Raw genomic sequence first — 18,045 nt, 5'->3', positions numbered from 1 at the left:
TCAGCAGGAGGACAACCTCTCCGTGCCTGTTTGAGATCTGTGCCCATCTGTAACATTCCCCAGGCTCTGCTCCGCACCGCGTAGTGTGATGTTGGGTACAAAGAGCCACTGTGTGTGGTAATGGGGCACACGCAGACCTCAGATTCCAGTGGACAGCTGCCACACACCACACAGGGACACACACACACACACACACACACAACCAAGGCATGCACAACGTCAACATACTTTCACAGACAAGAGGAGCTTCACTCATCCAGTGTCCTGCAGTGAATGCAAGGAGCTTGAAATCCTCTCAGACAACACAATTACAAGCAACCTAATTCTAGAAGTGCAAAGGTCAGAGCTCTCCCTTCCTCGATGTCACATGTAAGAGACAAACGGTACATTAGCAAGACAATAGAGAGACACTCAATTAAGTATTTACTCAAGTACGTTCCTTGAGTATATGTCAATTGTATGCACTACTAGGACTCATACTTCTGAGAGAGAAATATTGTGTGTTTTACAGCTCTTTACATGCAAAATAAAACATTATATATTTACAGTTTTCATAAAATACTAAATTAGCTCCAGCCATTAGGTTATACATCAAACTAAAGGTCCAAGGTAAAAATATATTTGACCTAATTCTACTTTTAGGTCAACAGTTCCATTTTATGTTTCTTTATTATACCTAAAGACAAATGATTGTGGATATTCTTTTTTTCTTTCTTTTTTACTTCACTGCGATGATTCAATAGTTACAGTTACTTTGTATTTTAAGGGATTCAACAATATCATCATATAGCTTTGACAGGGACATTTTGCACATTTCCTTTAAAGTGACAGTTCATCCCAAAATCATAAATACGTTGGATTATTTTAAGTAACGTATCTTGAGTAACTGGGTCATGGATTCTTGGACAAGAGACATCGCTTTTGAATTTTTGCAAATGTATTTTGGGGGGATTTGAGCACCACAAGCCAAGTGCCATATAGTCTTATTATAAGGGAGAGAAGGAAGACATCTATGTGTACGATATCTCCAAAATTGGGCAACTCACCCCAAAACCATAAAAATGTATGAAAACATGTATTTCTGATTTGGGGGCTGAAGGACATGTTTTTACTGATACTTGTGTCCAGTAAAGTCACATATTTAATGCAGAGCTTTTATCTTTCCTCTTTTTTTTTTTTACACTTTTGCAATTAGGCTGAATACTTCTCCTATCACTGAATGAGTCCATCAGATAAACAAAAGCAGTGCAAGCACCACTGACAACTGTGAAGCCTCGCGGGAAGGAGCTATTGCGCACAGAATAAAATACAAATATCTCTTTCCCTTTCGCGGAGCATAAATGCATTCATTCTCAAAGCTCATAATGCCTCATCATACACTTTAACTCCTCATTGGGGAATGCTCACGCGCTCCCCCCTCCCCTCCACCTCCCGTGTGGTTTTACGCTTTTGATCCCAGAGGGACCTCGCGTTTTACATTCCTGGCATTCCGACCTCAGTCCCTCCTCGGTTACTTATTATCGCCGCCTGCTCTCTCCACATTCATTTCACAGCGAGAGAGGAGCGCGCCAGCCCCGTTCAGGAGGAGGAACATAAGACACGTTCGACTCGAGAGAAGAAGAAAAGAAACTCATGGAAACAGAGGGATTCCTCTGACTCTTTGTTTTGTTACGTCGAGATCGAGAACAACGTTTCGTTACGATGAGCGCGTGAGCTGGTAAGAAGAGCTTCTCTTTTTCTCCCTTCGCCACAGCAGGAAAAAAAACGAGCACAAACACGGAGAAAGTAGCTCCAGCGTAACTTCTGTTCCAAACGTTTGAGATTGTAGTGTGTTGTGAGGGAATCAAACGCTGTGTACGGTGTTTGTTTTTTACGACCATTGTGCTATAAGACCAGAGATGAAGTTATTTTACAATGCGCTTTGGTGCGCTTTTGCTCCCCCGTGAGATTGGAATTCTTAGCGCATGCATTTTCTTTTTTTTGCCTGCTGTGGATAAATGTCTCCACATCTCTGTGTTGTCGCTGTTGGCGAATTTGACTCAAAGCTACACTGTTTTCACATTATGGAGCTAAAACGTGAATCAGGAAGCTTTTATTTTTGTAATATAAATCACGATATGTCTTTATTATGTTTAAGTCAGTGTAGCAAGTGTTGTTGTTATTGCCACGGCCTACATGCCTCAAACACGGCCTTTCATCTGGTGTGGGACTTTGTCAATATTCAGTTGTCTCCTGTTGTATATGTTTGACTGATTGTACTTTATTCCCTCATTCTGCTCTGTTCCAGGTTCGCAGACGACTTATTTAAATACTTTCAAAATAAGAAAGACTTCGACTGGTCTGTGGAGAAGATAACAACGTGCACAAAGCATTATGTCGTCCACCGAAGAGCCGTCTGGCACGGTCCTGCACCGGCTCATCCAGGAGCAGCTACGCTATGGAAACCCCACAGACACCCGCACCTTATTAGCCATCCAGCAGCAGGCCCTGCGTGGAGGCAGTGGAAGTGGACCCAGCAGTGGAGGCGACATGGGCAGGAGCCCACGGTCCTCTTTGGAGAGCCTCACCCAGGAGGACCCGCCGTTCCCTCAGCTCTCTGCGAGGCAGGAGCCACAGGGCCAGGAGCACCAGGGCGACTACCACCACTCAGAAAGCGGCTACCAGCTCTACCAGCTTCACGGGGAGGAGCTGCCGACTTATGAGCAGGCCAAGGTGCACTCTCAGTATCTGGCCTCTCACTGGGCCCCTACGGGCTCCGCCAGTCAGCTCCACGATGGGCTCCTGCATGAGGGGGCCTTCCACGAAGAGGCAGATCTGATGGAGCTGAAATGCGGCCACGTGCGCTCACTCAGTGAGCATTGCATGCAGATATCTCTGGACAGGAATGATATAGCTGCTAAAGCAGAGGCCATCAAGAGCACCTCTCACAGCTACCCAGAGCTCGCTTACTACATGCCACACGGCCTCCAGAGCACAAGGCAGAGCCTGGACAAGCGCACCCCGCCTCCAGAGTACTCGGCCCCCATCCAGGGCCACGGATTTATCCCTCACCAGGTCCAGGAGCCGGTGCAGACCCAGCAGCACAGGTACAAAAACAACTTCAGAGGGCATAAACATGTGTGTGATTGCCTGTTTGTTTGTTTTTCAACCACTTTAACATGACATCATATTCTGTGGTGTAGTTTTTGTACTTGAACCAGACTGGCATTCACCTTCCAGGACTCATTGTGTTTCACATGCGTAAACACATACTTATCAATGTGAGTCACACTGTGGACTGCGTACCGATTTGCTTCTTGGAATACTTAGAACAAGTTCAGCCCTGCAGGTGTTTGTAACGCCTGGCGTAGTGGAACAGGATAGTTTCACACGCTTGTGTTGCTTTGGATGCCTTTACAAAAAGTATGTTCCTCATATAGGCTTTCACATTCTTTACAGCCTCTGGAGTCAGCTTGTCTGCTCCTTGATAGCTGGGAATAGAGCGATATTTCAGATGCCTTGCTCTAAAATAGCTGAAGCGGGCCGCCCTAAATGTTTTGAGTCCGCCTTTTAATTAGGATGCACAGTTAAGATACGAGTTTGTTTTCACTCAGCAATGGTATGGTCTCTTAGGTATGTCCAGTCGGGTCAGCCAGCTGAAGTCCCCTGCTACGGCACATTCGCCGGCCTGCCACCTGCTGGCTTGGAGGAGCCCAACCAGGTGGAGCTGCTGCTGATGGAGAATGAGAGGCTGAGGCAGGAGCTGGAAGCACACAGGGAAAAGACTGGCCGTATTCAGAAGGTAAGGAGAGGATATCCATGAGAGAAAGTCTTTTATCGGCACAAAACTCCAGCTGGCTTTTCATTCAGGGGAGTTTCATGTTACCCATTAAGCCCAATTTAAAAAAGAGGGGTTGCCACAACATCCGCGACTCAATTTCAGAGGGAAACACTCCAAAGTTATTTAGCTGCTGATCAGCCAGACATCCTCCAAACCCCACACCTGTCTATGAAACCCAACCCCGGTCAACAGTTGTCTCCGCGAACGTCCAACTCCAGGCACACTCCCTCATCTGGACGGGACAGATGAGATCAGCAGCTGCTACCTTCCATACCACAGAGGCACAAACCGAGGTCACAGCCTGCTACTGTGTTTACACACTCCTTTCATGGTGGAGCTGACCTTGTGGAGGCCAGGGTGTGCGTGTGTGTGTTTTAGTTCCAGGGAGGCCATATATTTTCAGCCTAATCTAGGGCTTGTCGGACAGCGGTTGATCGGGCTGTGACCCGCACACACAGCTGATGGGGGTTGGGGGTCTGTGGCAGGTGGTGGGCTGCTGTGTAAAAAGTGAAAGGTCTCTTTTGTTTTTTTTCCCCACCAAACGGCACCTTTTCCGCCTTCTCTCTTCCTGTTTCCTGCCATTTTCTTTGTGGACTCTCCAGCTAAACAGGCCTTAGATAAGCATCTTTTCTTGATCAACGTGGTGGAACAACAGCTTTGGAGACATTGGACACCTCAGCCAATCTTTCCAAAAATCCACTCCGCTCTCTGCTGGAGTTATGTCACATGGCCGTTGCCTTGTCTCAGCCTTAAAGAATTATAATTGCCGGGGTTGGAAAGTTTTTCCCCGTCAGGCCGCAGCCCTGAGTAAACATGCCTGTGTGACTGCTATAATGGTGGGTTTCTCTTTGCCGTTTCCACAACCCAGGCACAGGCATGCACACCTTCCCTCTGCTGGCAGCCTTCCCAGACCTCTGCGTGTGTGTGTGCGTGTGTGTGTGAGAGTTGTTGTGTACATGTTAACTTGTTCTTTGTGGTGTGTTGTGTACGTGCATGCTCCTGTGCACTCATACACCTGGAACGAGAGCCATCAGCCCTCAGGAATGTAGATATCAATCAGTCTCACAGGGAGTGGTGCAGGCTTGAATTCCTTCTCAGTATTATACCGCACACACACACACACACACACACACACACACACTGGGTGTACTGTATACCGACAGTCACATATGTACCCTGTCGTACATACCTGTAATTTATCTACGCACTGTAACAACATGAATCAACATTCCAGCTCCTCCCTGGCATGTGAAGTAGGTTAACCGAAAATTCCTCTTCTCAAGCTTCTCCTTTTCTGTGCTCCTCTCCCTCCCCTCCCCCCCCATCCCCTCTTCTTTTCTTCCCTCTTTCAGTTGGAGCAGGAGATCCAGCGTATTTCAGAGGCTTATGAGACACTGATGCAGGGCAGCTGTAAGAGGGAAAACCTGGAGCAGACACTGAGGAGGAGGCTCGTGGCTGAGATGAGGAGGCTGCAGGACTTCAACAGAGACCTTAGAGGTATGACCTCCTGCCACACAGACGCACACACAACACCACGTTGAAGTATCCTACCGCAATACCAGATCCAGACCTACTTCACAGGGAAGTCTAATTCTAAAACTTTGCTGCGTTACAGAAAACTTGGAAAATGCCAGAACGCACGTCGCAAAAGAAGTAGAAGCAGCCGACCATAACCAGCACATGATGGCGAAACTCCTTGAACAAAGTGAGTGTGCCGTTCGGTTTGGCTCTCCTCTCCGCGGCTCTCTGTGGCGTCCTCCTTTGTCATCAACATGCTTGATTGGATCGGATCGTAGCATAGCACGGGGCCCTTTTCGTAGCTTCGTAGGAATTTCTCTTGCATAACCTCCGCTTATTTGGTGAGGAGGCTTAATAATAGGGAATTCAATCCACTCGCATCTTTGCAAAGGGAAACGAGCAGGCTGTAAATCACAGAGCAGCGGTGGAAGTGACAGAAATGAGGTTCGCCCACCTGTTGTTAGTGTGATTTATGCTGTCTGTTTAAGGAACTGGACTCAAGCAGAGTGGCGGTGTTTGTATGGCCTTGGTGAGGAATGGCCTGTGCTATGTGGGTCAAAGGGATAGGGTGACTTTCTCCCCCCCTTCCTCCTCCTCCTCCTCCTCCTCCTCCTCCTCCTCCTCCTCCTCCTCCTCCTCCTCCTCCTTCTTCCTCTCAGCATTCCAGGAGTGCTTTGCTAAATGAAGAACACTGGCCACCATGGAGCAACTCTGGTGCTTATTACTGTGGTTGGACTCGAGGGAGAAATTATGGCTTGAAGCTCATACGTATTTGAGAAAAGAACCTCAGGCAGATTTGGAGCCCAAACTACTATTAAGATCATAACCACATTCATCAACCATGCGATTAACCTGCCAACTTTTGCTCTTCTTTTTTTTTTTTGCTTCAGACGAGGAGCAGAACTCTGAGCGGGAGCGCGTAGAGCGGGAGCTGGAGCGATTCCGATCCACAGCGGAGGAGCAGAGCCTGCGGGCGAAGCGGCTCGAGGAGGCCCTGGACGCTGCTCGCGGACGAGGTCGCCAGCTCGAGGAGGAGCTGAGGAGGAAGAGGGCTTATGTGGAGAAGGTGGAGCGACTTCAGAGTGCGCTGGCCCAGCTACAGTCCACCTGTGAGAAGAGGGAGACCCTGGAGATGAAGCTGAGGACACGACTAGAGCAGGAGCTCAGGAGCATGAGGGCGCAACAGGTGCATTTTCTGTCCTAGGAAACAATCAAAAAGCCTAATTTCTGTACTGTATCCTTTTAGTAGCGTTAGTGTCCCTTGCCACCTGATTGAAATCCTCTCTCCCTCCACCTATAGAGGCAGTCCCAGCCACCAGGAGTGACCATGGGCTCCCTCCAAGAGCGTCTGCATGAGCGCGAGGAGAGAATCCTGGCCCTTGAGGCCGACATGGTGCGCTGGGAGCAGAAGTACCTGGAAGAGAGCACCATGAGGCAGTTTGCGATGGAGGTGGCTGCCACGGCCGCTGCCCAGAGGTAAAGATCGTAGACTTTTTTTGCTTTACACTTGCCGGGACATCCTACGTACGCGTGTTTGTTTTTTTGAGTCAAGCCCAGGACATTATCTTTTTCCTTTGCAGAGACACCACCATCATTAACCACTCGCCTTGCCACTCCTCTAACAACAGCTTCAACGAGGACCTGCCAGTCGCCGACTACAGGAATCAGGAGATGGAGAACAGGATCCGCGCTCTTTACGCTCAGATCCTGGAAAAGGACGCCGTGATCAAGATCCTCAACCAGCGGCTGCATCAGGACCAAGGGAGGAAGGACGAGCGAAGTCCCCGCACAAACCTCCTGAATATAGCCGAGGCCCCTCTCCGACCAGCCTCTTCCAACTCCTCCATCAGCACCGCCAAGAGCAACGCAAGGAGTAGCGGTGAGCATCAGAGTCTTGCCTTTCTGTAAATAACTAACTTTAGAAGCAGCCTACTGTACTTCTTGCATTACCCGCTCAAACACTCACACATGGAATATTCCAGTCAAATACTCTTCTGTTCCAGTCCTTAACAAAGTAAAAAATGTTATCTCCGTTATCGTTAAGAGTTGATAGCACTGCTGACAGATACGGTTGTCTTTTAGGTAAGAGTCTTTCAGACGATCAGACTTCGGCCTGTCAGTTCTCCACTCGGTGTGAACCTGGAACGCTAGGACGGCGGGTGGAGGGACCGAAAGCCAAGGACGCCGCCAGCACAACTAAGCTCAACAGCGGTGAGTGATCTATCGAATAGTCTGTTTGTTTACGAGGGCCAAAAATCCATCCAAGAATGCTCTCAGTATCAATCTTGAATGACAAATGATTCTCATGAATAAACAAGCCTTCACAGGCTCAGACTCCACCACACAAAACACACACATACTGCATTTAAGTGCTCTCTTTATAAAAGGAGTTTGGGCCCTCGGCTTCATGGATGCTCAGATTGATTAACCAAAGCCGCCTCTGAACCAGCCAATGAGATAGCAGCCGTCCAGGTCATGGTTCATAATGCGGGCTTTGAGGAATGTGCATGGTTAGGAAATACTGTGGATCTGTTGACTGAGCATATTTACCAGAGTGTGGTAAATCTCTGTGAACCTTTAGTCATTGATAGCTGAGCTCTATTTAGGATATTCTTCCACTGTTTTAGCCACAGAGCGTTTATATATTTATTAATTATCTTCTTTCTTTTCCCTCCCCCTTAGACAAAGCAGCACCCAATAAGTTGCTCTCAAACCCCTTCAGAGGCCTGGATGAGCTGGAGTCGGAGGCAGTGGAAATCTTCATTTAAAGAACCTGAGGGGGCAAAAACAAAACAATTGTGAGAATCTGTGAAGAGTGCAAGTCTTTGAATAGAGAGTGGATTAAATATTGGATGCAAGAATGTCGTGGAAAGAGGCCAACGCACGAAAAGAAAATGGACTGTTTTCACATTTTTAGAGAGAGAGCTGTGCTCCGACTCACTCCCTCTAACTGAGCTGGACAGCTGCAGGCGGTCTGCCCGGCTGAAGAGACAAGACAAGTCCTCTGAGGTACTTGGACAGTGTTGTGGATTGTCGTTGGGCAACCAAGAGTGTATGCCAAAATATTTATATAAATATATATATGTGTGTGTGTATATGTATATATATATACATATGTAATTGCTGCTCCCCCCTTTATTTCCCCCTTCATCTCCTCTCCCAACCCAGTGAATTACAAAGCTACATATTTATCTTACCTGGTTTCCACATTCCCCAAATATTAACTTCAGCGTCCTGCTCTTCTACATAAATATTCAAGAAAAAAAAAAAGGTTGTCCATGTGACCGTCATTCCCCTCCGCTCCCAAAAATAAACAGTCAATCTGAGTAACCTCATTCCCATCACATGGATCTTATCTGTTTGGAAGACTTCCCTTTGTTCAATCATTGAAGCTTATAACACATGAAACACTGCTGATTTGAATGCTCTCACTGTCCCAAGTCTCCTAACTCTGAGCAGCTGGCTCTGCAAAGACTCAGAGGTGTGTGAACGGTGAGCTGCATAATATATATTATAAAAAAACAAAAAAAACCCGATACAGACGCGGTGTTGTTTGTCACTTTTGGAAGGGTGTTGCGTCATGGTGTTGATTTCATCATCGTGTTTCTCTGATGACTTTTTCCTTCTGTAAGTATGTTTGCATGTGTGGTTACAGTGTGTGAGTGTGTTTCCTGATGTGGTGGTTCTGCTGGTCCGGTCACCATTGTAAGGATACAAGTTGAAAACCACACCGTGTTGTTGTTGTTTTTTTGTGTACTGTGAGCTTTGAACTAACAAACAGGTTAATTATTATTATTATCATTATATTTTATACAGATGTTTGTATTGTTGTTTTATGTATGATAGTGCTTTGAGCCTGCTGCCAAAGAGTTTTATGTATGTTTGTTGTAAGTTATGTGCCGACAATCACGGTCATGTCAAGCTGTACACAACCAACCAAGTGTTGACTTAAAACAGACATTTCTGTGAACTTCAAACAATATGAAGGCTTTTTCAGTTGAATTCATGCAACATTTCATAAAGCAATAAAATATTCTAACATACATTAACTCGTTGACTTGAGAGTTGTTTCATTTGCAAACATTGTTTTGTAATTGTTAAAAAAAAAGTCTATTCCGGTAAATGTTGTCTTCCTGTTTCCTCTCACATTGTCACCTTACCTCCTCATTCCTGTGCTCTTGTTCCACCACAGAGAAGAGGGCTCTTCATCAATGAATACCAGCGCTGCATTCTTTTGGGTTCAACTTTCTCGGGTGGCCTGCTCTCTTGTTCTCTTCTTGCCATGGAGAGCGTGCTTGACATAGATCGCATTCTCATAGGGACACGTAACCCTACAAGTGACAAAGACAGGTTTCTCCCAGATTAGCCTCTAATGCCTTTTGAAATTCCCGTGAGCCTCCATCAACCTTTGCTGACATGCGCCGCGCTCCGAAACCCTTTTAATCGCCTCCGATTGAGCTCGCACCCAGAGGTGTTTCAGGATGTGAAGATGAGAGAATGGAGAGCTCTGTTATGTGGTGTCTGTCTCAGGATGGATCACTCACTCACTCACTCACTCACACACACAGAGCCACAGATGTCAACTTGTACCAGTTTGGGGCGGTTGTGTAGCGCTGACAATGAGACTTCACAATGACAATGAACGCTTTAGTATCATCAGAGGTCCACTGAAAGGTTTTCGCAGTTGTCGTTCTGAGTGCAACGTGTGTGAAATCTGAAATATGGCTGTGGTAGAGAAGATTTCACACATTTTAATTCATAAACGTGGAGCGATGAGTAGTGTGACTTCTTGGTTCCGTATTTGGTTTGGTTTGTTACGATGAAAAGACGTCACACGACTGTATTTGCTTGCTTTATTCCCCAAATGTTTTCAGCCATCTTGATTGTTTTGGTTTAATACCTTTACAAAATGCAACAGTATCACTTTCTTAAACAGGCTCCCTTAATAAAGGGGTTATCAAGTTGTAACTAATGTCTTTAGGTTAAACAAATTACCAATTGATCAGTTATAAGCCAATAATAACAACTAGAAAGAGGCTGCGGATCATCTGCACCAACATGCTATAACTCTCACGTCAGCACACTTGATATTAAATCCCTTTATTTAAAACTTAACATTTGAGACTTGATGACTTAAAATGAGAAACCCATGAGCATTGATACATTTATTATGAGTAGATTATTACCACATAGAAAGGATAAACCCCTAGACAATTGGATTGTTTTTTACAATGTTCAACCACATTGCTTTTACTAGTGCTTACAACTGATCAGCTGATGAATCATTGATAAGTGATCAGCCCTCATCCTACCAGCTGGGGTCCCTGGGATGCTTGTTCTCATATCTCACAGGTGCTCAATCAGTTTGTTCCCAATGACTTCCCGTCAATATTTTCTGTTTTAACGAGTGCTTTTAAAAAATGTACCAATGTATTGAGGTTCTGGGGAAACCCAGTCAACAGCAGCAATAGATACAATCGAATAGATGGATAAAATGGTTGCCATGGGTCCTATTTTTAAGTATCACACACTATCAGCCATTTTGAAAGAGACAGACACACATTTCCTCATGTGCTCTGTCGACAAATTAAGTGTAGTTTTCCGAAAATAATGTTTATCCGTTTATATTTTCTTCAGATAACATTCACTACACAACTATTCCTGTTTTGAGAAGAAATGAGATGAAATTGGCTGTGATGTTTCTTACATTACTGTATTCCTCTTGGGCAGGAGTCCTTGTATGTTGAATGTGTGCGTAGGATGTGTTTTCACAATCCACTAACCTTGCCAAGCACTGAATGTCTCTGTTACTACATCACAATAGTGTTACACCGGTTGAGACACAAGTTAAACGAGGGCATAAAGTAGTGTGCACATCCCAGCTTAGCGGGAATCGAAGGCGAGTATCAAAACATCACAGGAATACAAGAGAAAAGTATCCGCACGCTGCAATTTGAACTTGTTGGTGATGTTGTTTCGACCCAACACAACTCAACAACCTGCGTTGGGTTGAACTGTTGCCAGTGAGGGAGCTTTCAGTCCAGTGTGATGGTGCTTTTATCTTCACATACTAAAACATGACAGGTATTTTCAAAGAAGGAAAACAGTGCGGGTGCTTCTGACAGAGGAGCTTGTGTGTGAAAACACAGATCAGGACCTGGTGGTATGCCATCGATCTTATTTACGAACTCAGAGCTCTTATCTGGCGTAATGACTGACAACATTGTGACGACTCGCCAACATTCCTCCGTGAATGTGAATGGCAGCTAACGTGTTTCGACTGCAGCTCTCTAACGTTCCCAGAATTCATAGGGTGAAGGAGGATAGAACGTAAATGGGAGTCAGGGGTCAAAATTCCTGTTGCGCTCAATCAACCAGGAATATTTAATTCTCTACACTTTTTTCGGAACGGTATTCCCCTCCTTCCTCGGGCTCCGTCACATGGGAGCTTCATATTGACAGTGATCACCGTGAAAGGAGCGGGTTTGTTGCTGTGTAAACCGTGGAAATGATCTCCTCACACTGGCTGTTTGTGTGCACTGACGGGTTTATTGCTCCCTCCTGATGTTTACAGTTTAACAGCACATTCCTACCGAGCATCAGCCTTTGAAGTTTCAACACACTCGGCAAATATGCTGTCGGTGAATGATGATATCAAAGTAGCGGTAAGTAAAGTAAGTAAAGTAAGTAAAGTAAGGCACAGTAAGGCAACTGGAACGCAGACTGTCCTCGACTCACATTGGTAATTCAGTATGTCAATCCACAAAAGCCCAATCATTTCGCTCTCTTGTCAGAAGGCCCTTTATGTTTTTGGATGTTAGTTGTGTGTCTTGCCCAGAGGGGCACAGGAGAGTAACTTGTCACCACCTGCTACACACAAGCCTGCAGTTTTGAGCGGCATTCCTGTTTGTTATTAAGGGGCCTTGTGTTTGAAGCCACAGACATGACCCTGAGCACATGTTTCAGCCGCAGTGAAAAGTTAGTGCTGTAAGATGTGATGCCAGGCCGTCGACTGATTTTCAGAAGAAAGATTCCAAAAAACAAGAGTTTAAAATATGGCCATGTGATTGCTCATACGTGCAGACGAATTATACATTCTTAACAAGTTGTTCATCTGTTGAAAATGCATGGAACATTTAAGAAACTTGTCTTGCTAGACATGTACATGATGCACAATGTGTCAATAACTGGACTATGTTTTGACCTCCTGACAAATGCCCCGAGAGACATTAAATAGTTATAAGAATTCAATGACTCTTAGTGGATTATTCACACTTACAGATCCTCTGAGACACGAAACATGAGGTAAGCACCGAACGCTGCACCTCCTGAAAAACATGTGTTCTTCATTCTTTGTCTTGGGGGGGGGGGGGGGGGGTCACACACACGCACACACACACACACAGACACGCACACACACATATTCTAATATATATTATTTTTCTTCAGTATCTTCATTTCATAGGTAGTAAGGTCTCTCTTGCCAATGAAATCTTGATCTTATTGGGACGGCCCTGATTAAATAAAGGTTACAGTGGGAAAGTCTTTAATATACATATATATGCATTCCAAATTCCATTGTCTGGAAAATAAGGTAATATAAAGGGTATTATCAACAAAAGTACACAGAAAAAGAAATCCTACCAGTTACCCATTTGAAAATTCAGAAGTGATGTAAAATATCGCAAGAGTCAGAAACTGGCAACCCTTTTGAAGTAGAACAGCACCACCTACTGGAGCATCCCAGGCCTGCAGGACGCGTCTGCACTTTGAAACTTTCATGGGACTAAATTCAGTTTTTCCCTCATCTTGTCTCTTCATTAACTGCTGCAGAACTGTTGAACGTCGAACCACAATTTAGGGGAAAATAAAACAAAATCTACGACATGTGCTGATCCAAAAACACCACCATATCTGAATCCACCTCCAAAAACACTGCAGGGTGTCATACTGCTTAATAATGACTATCACTCGGGTCTTTTTTCTTTAATAAGCATCTCGACTCTCATAGTAGATTAAAGCTACACTAACCGGTGTACGCCTGACAACAAACCGCGCGTACCTCTCCATAACACCCCGCCCACCCAGTCGCCATCACTACCGTCGCAACAACGGCTAGCTAATGTAGCTTAGCGCTGTCGTTTGGGGTCGGAAGTGAAGTCTGTCCGTCTCTTTATGAACATTTAAAACGCGGACCGGACCGCACCACGTTAAGAGCTGCAGGGACAGCGCGTGTCTCCAGGATGTGCTCCGTCGTCGGATGTGACTCGGGGCGTCGCGGCGCGCAGCGGTTCAAGTTACCGGAGGACCCGGAGAGGCGGCTGGAGTGGGTTCAGTTTCTCGCCACAGTCAACACGCAGCGATTTAAAGAATCGTCCTGGACAGACATCACGATTTGTAGCGAACACTTTGAAGATGGCTGTTTTGACAGCCGCACACGGAACCATCCGGATGTGACCGGTAAGGTCCAGCTGACGTTGAGACACGGTGCTGTCCCATCACTGTGTCTCCGGTCAGAGGAGACAACATGTGTGGTGAGTCTACCGTGAAAACATTGTCTCTATCTCACTTAAACATCTATATATATATATATATATATATATATATATAAATAATAATAATAATAATGAATAATTAATAATAATAATTGTTCTATTGTCCCACAGATAGACAAGTAGGTGTTTACTTGTTTATCAAATAAAGTTAAGACACACTAAAAAAGCAGAATTACAATTGTATTGTCAAGAAACATCATTTTTTTCTGTCTTTATTTTAAAAAATGCAAATAAGAGAGATGCACAGGTTAGGCATTTTCATTTGTTGCTTCATGTGTTTATTGCATGTCTGACTTGTTCCCTCACGGGCTCACATTTGAGACTCAATATAAGAGTCACAAGAGGCAACACAGTTAAAACCTGTTGCACTCTAAATATGAAAGAGGTGCAGATCCACATTTTTTTTTTTTTTTTTCAAAAGCAAACTGACTGTTAGTGCTGATTCACGTCTTGTGTTCTTGCGTGTTATTGATGTTAGCTACCACACAGCAGTGCTATGCAAGGCTCAATAATAAGGCCAGCCCGTTAAGTGCCAAAGTTAAGTGCCATGCCGGGCTGGTAAATCTAGCAACTCACACGCCTGATCGGGCAAAAAAAGAATCAAACACATTGTTTTGTTTTTTCCAAAGCTGGGAACGGAAGTGAAGTAAATCAAAACACATGGTACTTTGACATGGACCACACGTATTTTTTAATGTACTTGTTTGTTGCTTTTTGGTTACAACTACAAGCTTTTACTTTTGTTACTCTGTGTAGGAGCCTGAGGAAACCACAGAAGTTGCTTGTCTGCGTGATCAACTTAAAACATGTGATGGCCCTACTGCCTTTTCTGAAGAGTCAATGGGTAAAAGTGTTTGATTCTAAAAAAAAAACGTGTTATTGAAAATGAAGCGCATGCACTGAAGGATTTTTCTCACACTTTAAACTTAATTTGCAGCCGTCCAAGGAAGCCCGACCGAGGTCGTCTCGTGTTCAACTGACACTTCGAACGCCTTTGTATCTGGCCAGATTCAACCAAAACATATGGATTTTGATTTGATCGGACAAAAGTACGTTTTCTTAACTTTCTGCTGGCTTTGTTGTTGTTGTCGTTGAGGTTTTAATATTTTCCATCTGCATTGATTTTTCAGAGCTGCACTCCTGCAGATGAAAGGGAAGTACGTTGTGAATGAAAAGCGTCTCCTCCAGTTGTTCAGCCTCAAATGCCCGTCCTGTGGCTCTAAGGTGCAGATGGAGAAGGTCACCTGTGGGTTGCTCATCGTCTTGAACCAGCAGTGTCTTCAGTGTGACTACAGAAACCAGTGGAAAAGCCAAGTCCATGCCGGCGTCCCAACAGATGAGGATCAACACCTGACACAAGTAGAAGAAGTGACTCCAGAGAGCCAACAGGTAGGACTCCAATAGCCAGACGTGCTACAATGTATTTAGAAAGTATCTATAAGAAAACCACACACACAACAGTATTCAGTATTGTCTAAGTCTTATGCTGAGGGTTTTATAAACTGTTTGGTTAGAATCATAATACATTCTCTGCTTACACTTGTTTCAGTTGTAAGACTCAAGACAGTCTACTCGTATAGGCGTACGTTTCTACTCATCCCCTCCTTGTCATTGTGTCACAGGCTGTGCCAACTGGGCCCACGGGGGTCCATGAGATTGTTGCAGTTATTGATGAGCAGAGCGAGCCAATCGATGAATCGAGTGATCAGGGGGACTTGGATTCAGACGATGATTGGAAGCAAGCGAACGGCTCTTCTCATGCTGGAGTGCTGATGAAGAAAATTGAGGAGGAAACCGAAGAGGAAGAGGATGAAGAAGAAGAAGAAGAAGAAGAAGATGGTGATTATCCACCACTTCCTGTCAAACACAGTCGGCTCTGCACAGAGTGCGGGGTGCTTTACAATAAACAGAGGCCTCACACATGCGAGCACAAGATTAAACCTTTTTCTTGCAACATTTGCGGTAAGAGATGCGTCAGCAAGAAAGCCCTGATTACTCACAGCAGAATCCACGACGAGAACTACGAGTACCAGTGCAAATACTGTCACGCTACGTTCAAAACAAAGGTGGACAAGATCACCCACGAGCACATCCACGTGATTCAAGGAAAACCCTATAAATGTCCCGACTGTCCAGAGACTTTCGCCACATATAAGGAGCGCAGAATCCACCTGGAGGATCACAGAGGCCCCCAACAGCTAAAATGTCACATCTGCGGGATTGACTTCCTCTGGCCACTTTCTCTCCAGAGACACTTGGCCGTGCACACGGGAGACAGGCCGTTCAAGTGTTCAGAGTGCCAACGCGGCTTCAAGCAGGCGGGCCACCTGAAATCCCACATGCGCCTGCACACGGGGGAGAGACCGTATAAGTGTCCGCAGTGTGACAAATGCTTCAATCACAACGTGAGCCTGAAGAGTCACGTCCAGCGCTACCACTCGCTGGGCTCTAGATGTGAGCGGATGAAAGAGAAGAGGAGCAAAAGGGCAAGTGACACTAGTGATGCTCAGGATAATGGGAACAAAAGAGGTGCAGATTCAGGGCTGGACAATGTGGAGGACGAGCAGGACACAGAGGAGGAGGAGGAGGAGGAGGAGGAGGAGGTGCAGAGGGAGATGATACATAGACCTAAAAAGAAAAGCACAGGTCGGCCCATCGGAAGGCCTAAGCGTCATGAACCAGGCTACTCGGAGGAAGGCCAGTCTTCAAACGCCAAGTCTGGAAAACCGAAAGTGCGGAAGTCAAAGAGAACACAATGCAGAGATGAAGAAAGCGAGGCCGAGCCAAGCGACAGCGGCACGTGTGATTCGGCGGAAGAGGAAGAGGAGAGCAGCAAGGAGGCGATCGGGAACACAGCGAGATCAAGGGGAAGACCAAACCATTCTGATAGTGACTGTGATTTTGACCCGGAAGAAAGAAAGAAAAAGAGGTACAGCAGCGGTAAAAGCTCGGGGAAGCGCCGAGGAAGACCACGGAGAAAATCTTAAAGGCGACTCTTAGAATGAACTGAGCTGAAGGAACGCATTTGGTTTTAACGACTGAAAAGAAAGGAGCCACATGAAGAGGATATTAGACTGATTTCATGAGACAGGCAAAGCACTTACAGGCCAGAGTGTAGGTGACATTTCATCGCCTTCTGGAGGCAGATATAAACAACTGAAACTGCTCCCATGTGGCAAGCGTGTAGTAGAACTACGGTGGCAGACACACCAAAAAAAAGTGAAACCGCTAATGGCGCTTTCTAAAGCCAGAGTGTCTGGTTTGTCCATCTGGGCCACCGTAGAAGCATGGCGGCCGGATCCCAGAAGAGGACACGCTCTGTATGTAGATACAAACAGATTATTGTAAGATAAAACACCATTCTTATTTTCACGTGATTTTGCACTTAAGAAAACATACTTATTAATATTGTATTCTATTCATGAACATAGATGCCCCTAAATTCGACACACTGCACCTTTGAGAAGCTCTCGCTTTGATTTGAAAATACTATTGAACCCTGTTACCTGATCAAATGGTCAAAGTGGATAAAAGTACATTAAACAGGGCTGATGTTAAGTGCCTGCATTCTTTTCTGTCGTAAGTTTCTAATACTTAAAATACTGCCATATGTAATGATGATTGATCTTTGAACTGCTGTCAGCCTCACGTGCTGCTGAGAAGAGTTCGATCTAGTTCAGTGTACATCTAACCGGTAGATGTATGTGTGTGAAACCATTGACCCTCAGAAGGGTTGGGTGTCGATTTTAACATGATTGAATGAGGTTCTTCAAAAGAACCTTGTCTATGACATTCTCACTTCAGTGCAGTGAATAATGTGTTTGATATGTCTATCATAACCTCATATATATATTATATTTATTTTGACAGATGATCCATGTGTTGCTTTGCGATAAGTCGTTGGTAAAACATTAATAAACAATACATGAAACAATCCACATGTTGTTATTTTACATTTATTCAGGTCAAATCGGGGCGTAGTAATGTGGGCGCACGTTCTACTGAACGCATGCGTGCTCTCGCGACCATGGGGAACACTTCCTGTGTCAGAGCTGCCTCAGCACGACGGGCCGGGATACGCCTGATCCCAAACCACGCGAACCCTGCCATCAAACCCCGCCCGCCAACAGATGGCTAGCTGTGAGCTCCTGG

At 45.3% G+C, this 18,045-nt stretch overlaps 2 protein-coding genes across 4 annotated transcripts; both read left to right on the top strand.

Moving 5' to 3' along the window:
* Window positions 1–1,558: 1,558 nt before the first annotated feature.
* On the top strand, window positions 1,559–9,383 carry LOC306789265 (angiomotin-like 2a). Of its 3 annotated transcripts, none has more exons than XM_079285126.1 (10): window positions 1,559–1,717; window positions 2,288–3,086; window positions 3,613–3,781; window positions 5,173–5,317; window positions 5,436–5,525; window positions 6,229–6,524; window positions 6,639–6,814; window positions 6,919–7,217; window positions 7,421–7,549; window positions 8,021–9,383. In XM_079285126.1, exons 2-10 carry the CDS (start codon window positions 2,374–2,376, stop codon window positions 8,104–8,106), a joined length of 2,103 nt encoding a protein of 700 aa, XP_079141252.1. In that variant the 5' UTR covers window positions 1,559–1,717; window positions 2,288–2,373; the 3' UTR covers window positions 8,107–9,383. The 3 variants fall into 3 exon arrangements, with proteins under 3 accessions (XP_079141252.1, XP_079141251.1, XP_079141250.1); XM_079285125.1 differs by having other exon boundaries at window positions 5,104–5,317; window positions 6,967–7,217; XM_079285124.1 differs by having other exon boundaries at window positions 5,104–5,317.
* A 4,177-nt stretch (window positions 9,384–13,560) lies between these two features.
* Window positions 13,561–17,760, top strand: LOC306788977 (uncharacterized protein). Its single transcript, XM_079284721.1, has 5 exons — window positions 13,561–13,872; window positions 14,650–14,737; window positions 14,831–14,942; window positions 15,024–15,282; window positions 15,516–17,760. The coding sequence occupies exons 1-5, from the start codon at window positions 13,582–13,584 to the stop codon at window positions 16,878–16,880; spliced, it is 2,115 nt and encodes a 704-aa protein (XP_079140847.1). The 5' UTR covers window positions 13,561–13,581; the 3' UTR covers window positions 16,881–17,760.
* The last annotated feature ends 285 nt before the right edge of the window (window positions 17,761–18,045 follow it).

The sequence above is a fragment of the Melanostigma gelatinosum genome, assembly GCF_949748355.1.
Source record: "Melanostigma gelatinosum genome assembly, chromosome: 15".
Taxonomy (NCBI): Eukaryota; Metazoa; Chordata; class Actinopteri; order Perciformes; family Zoarcidae; genus Melanostigma; species Melanostigma gelatinosum.
The sequence above is the reverse complement of the archived record's forward strand: the minus strand, read 5'-3'. Positions and strand labels throughout refer to the sequence as shown.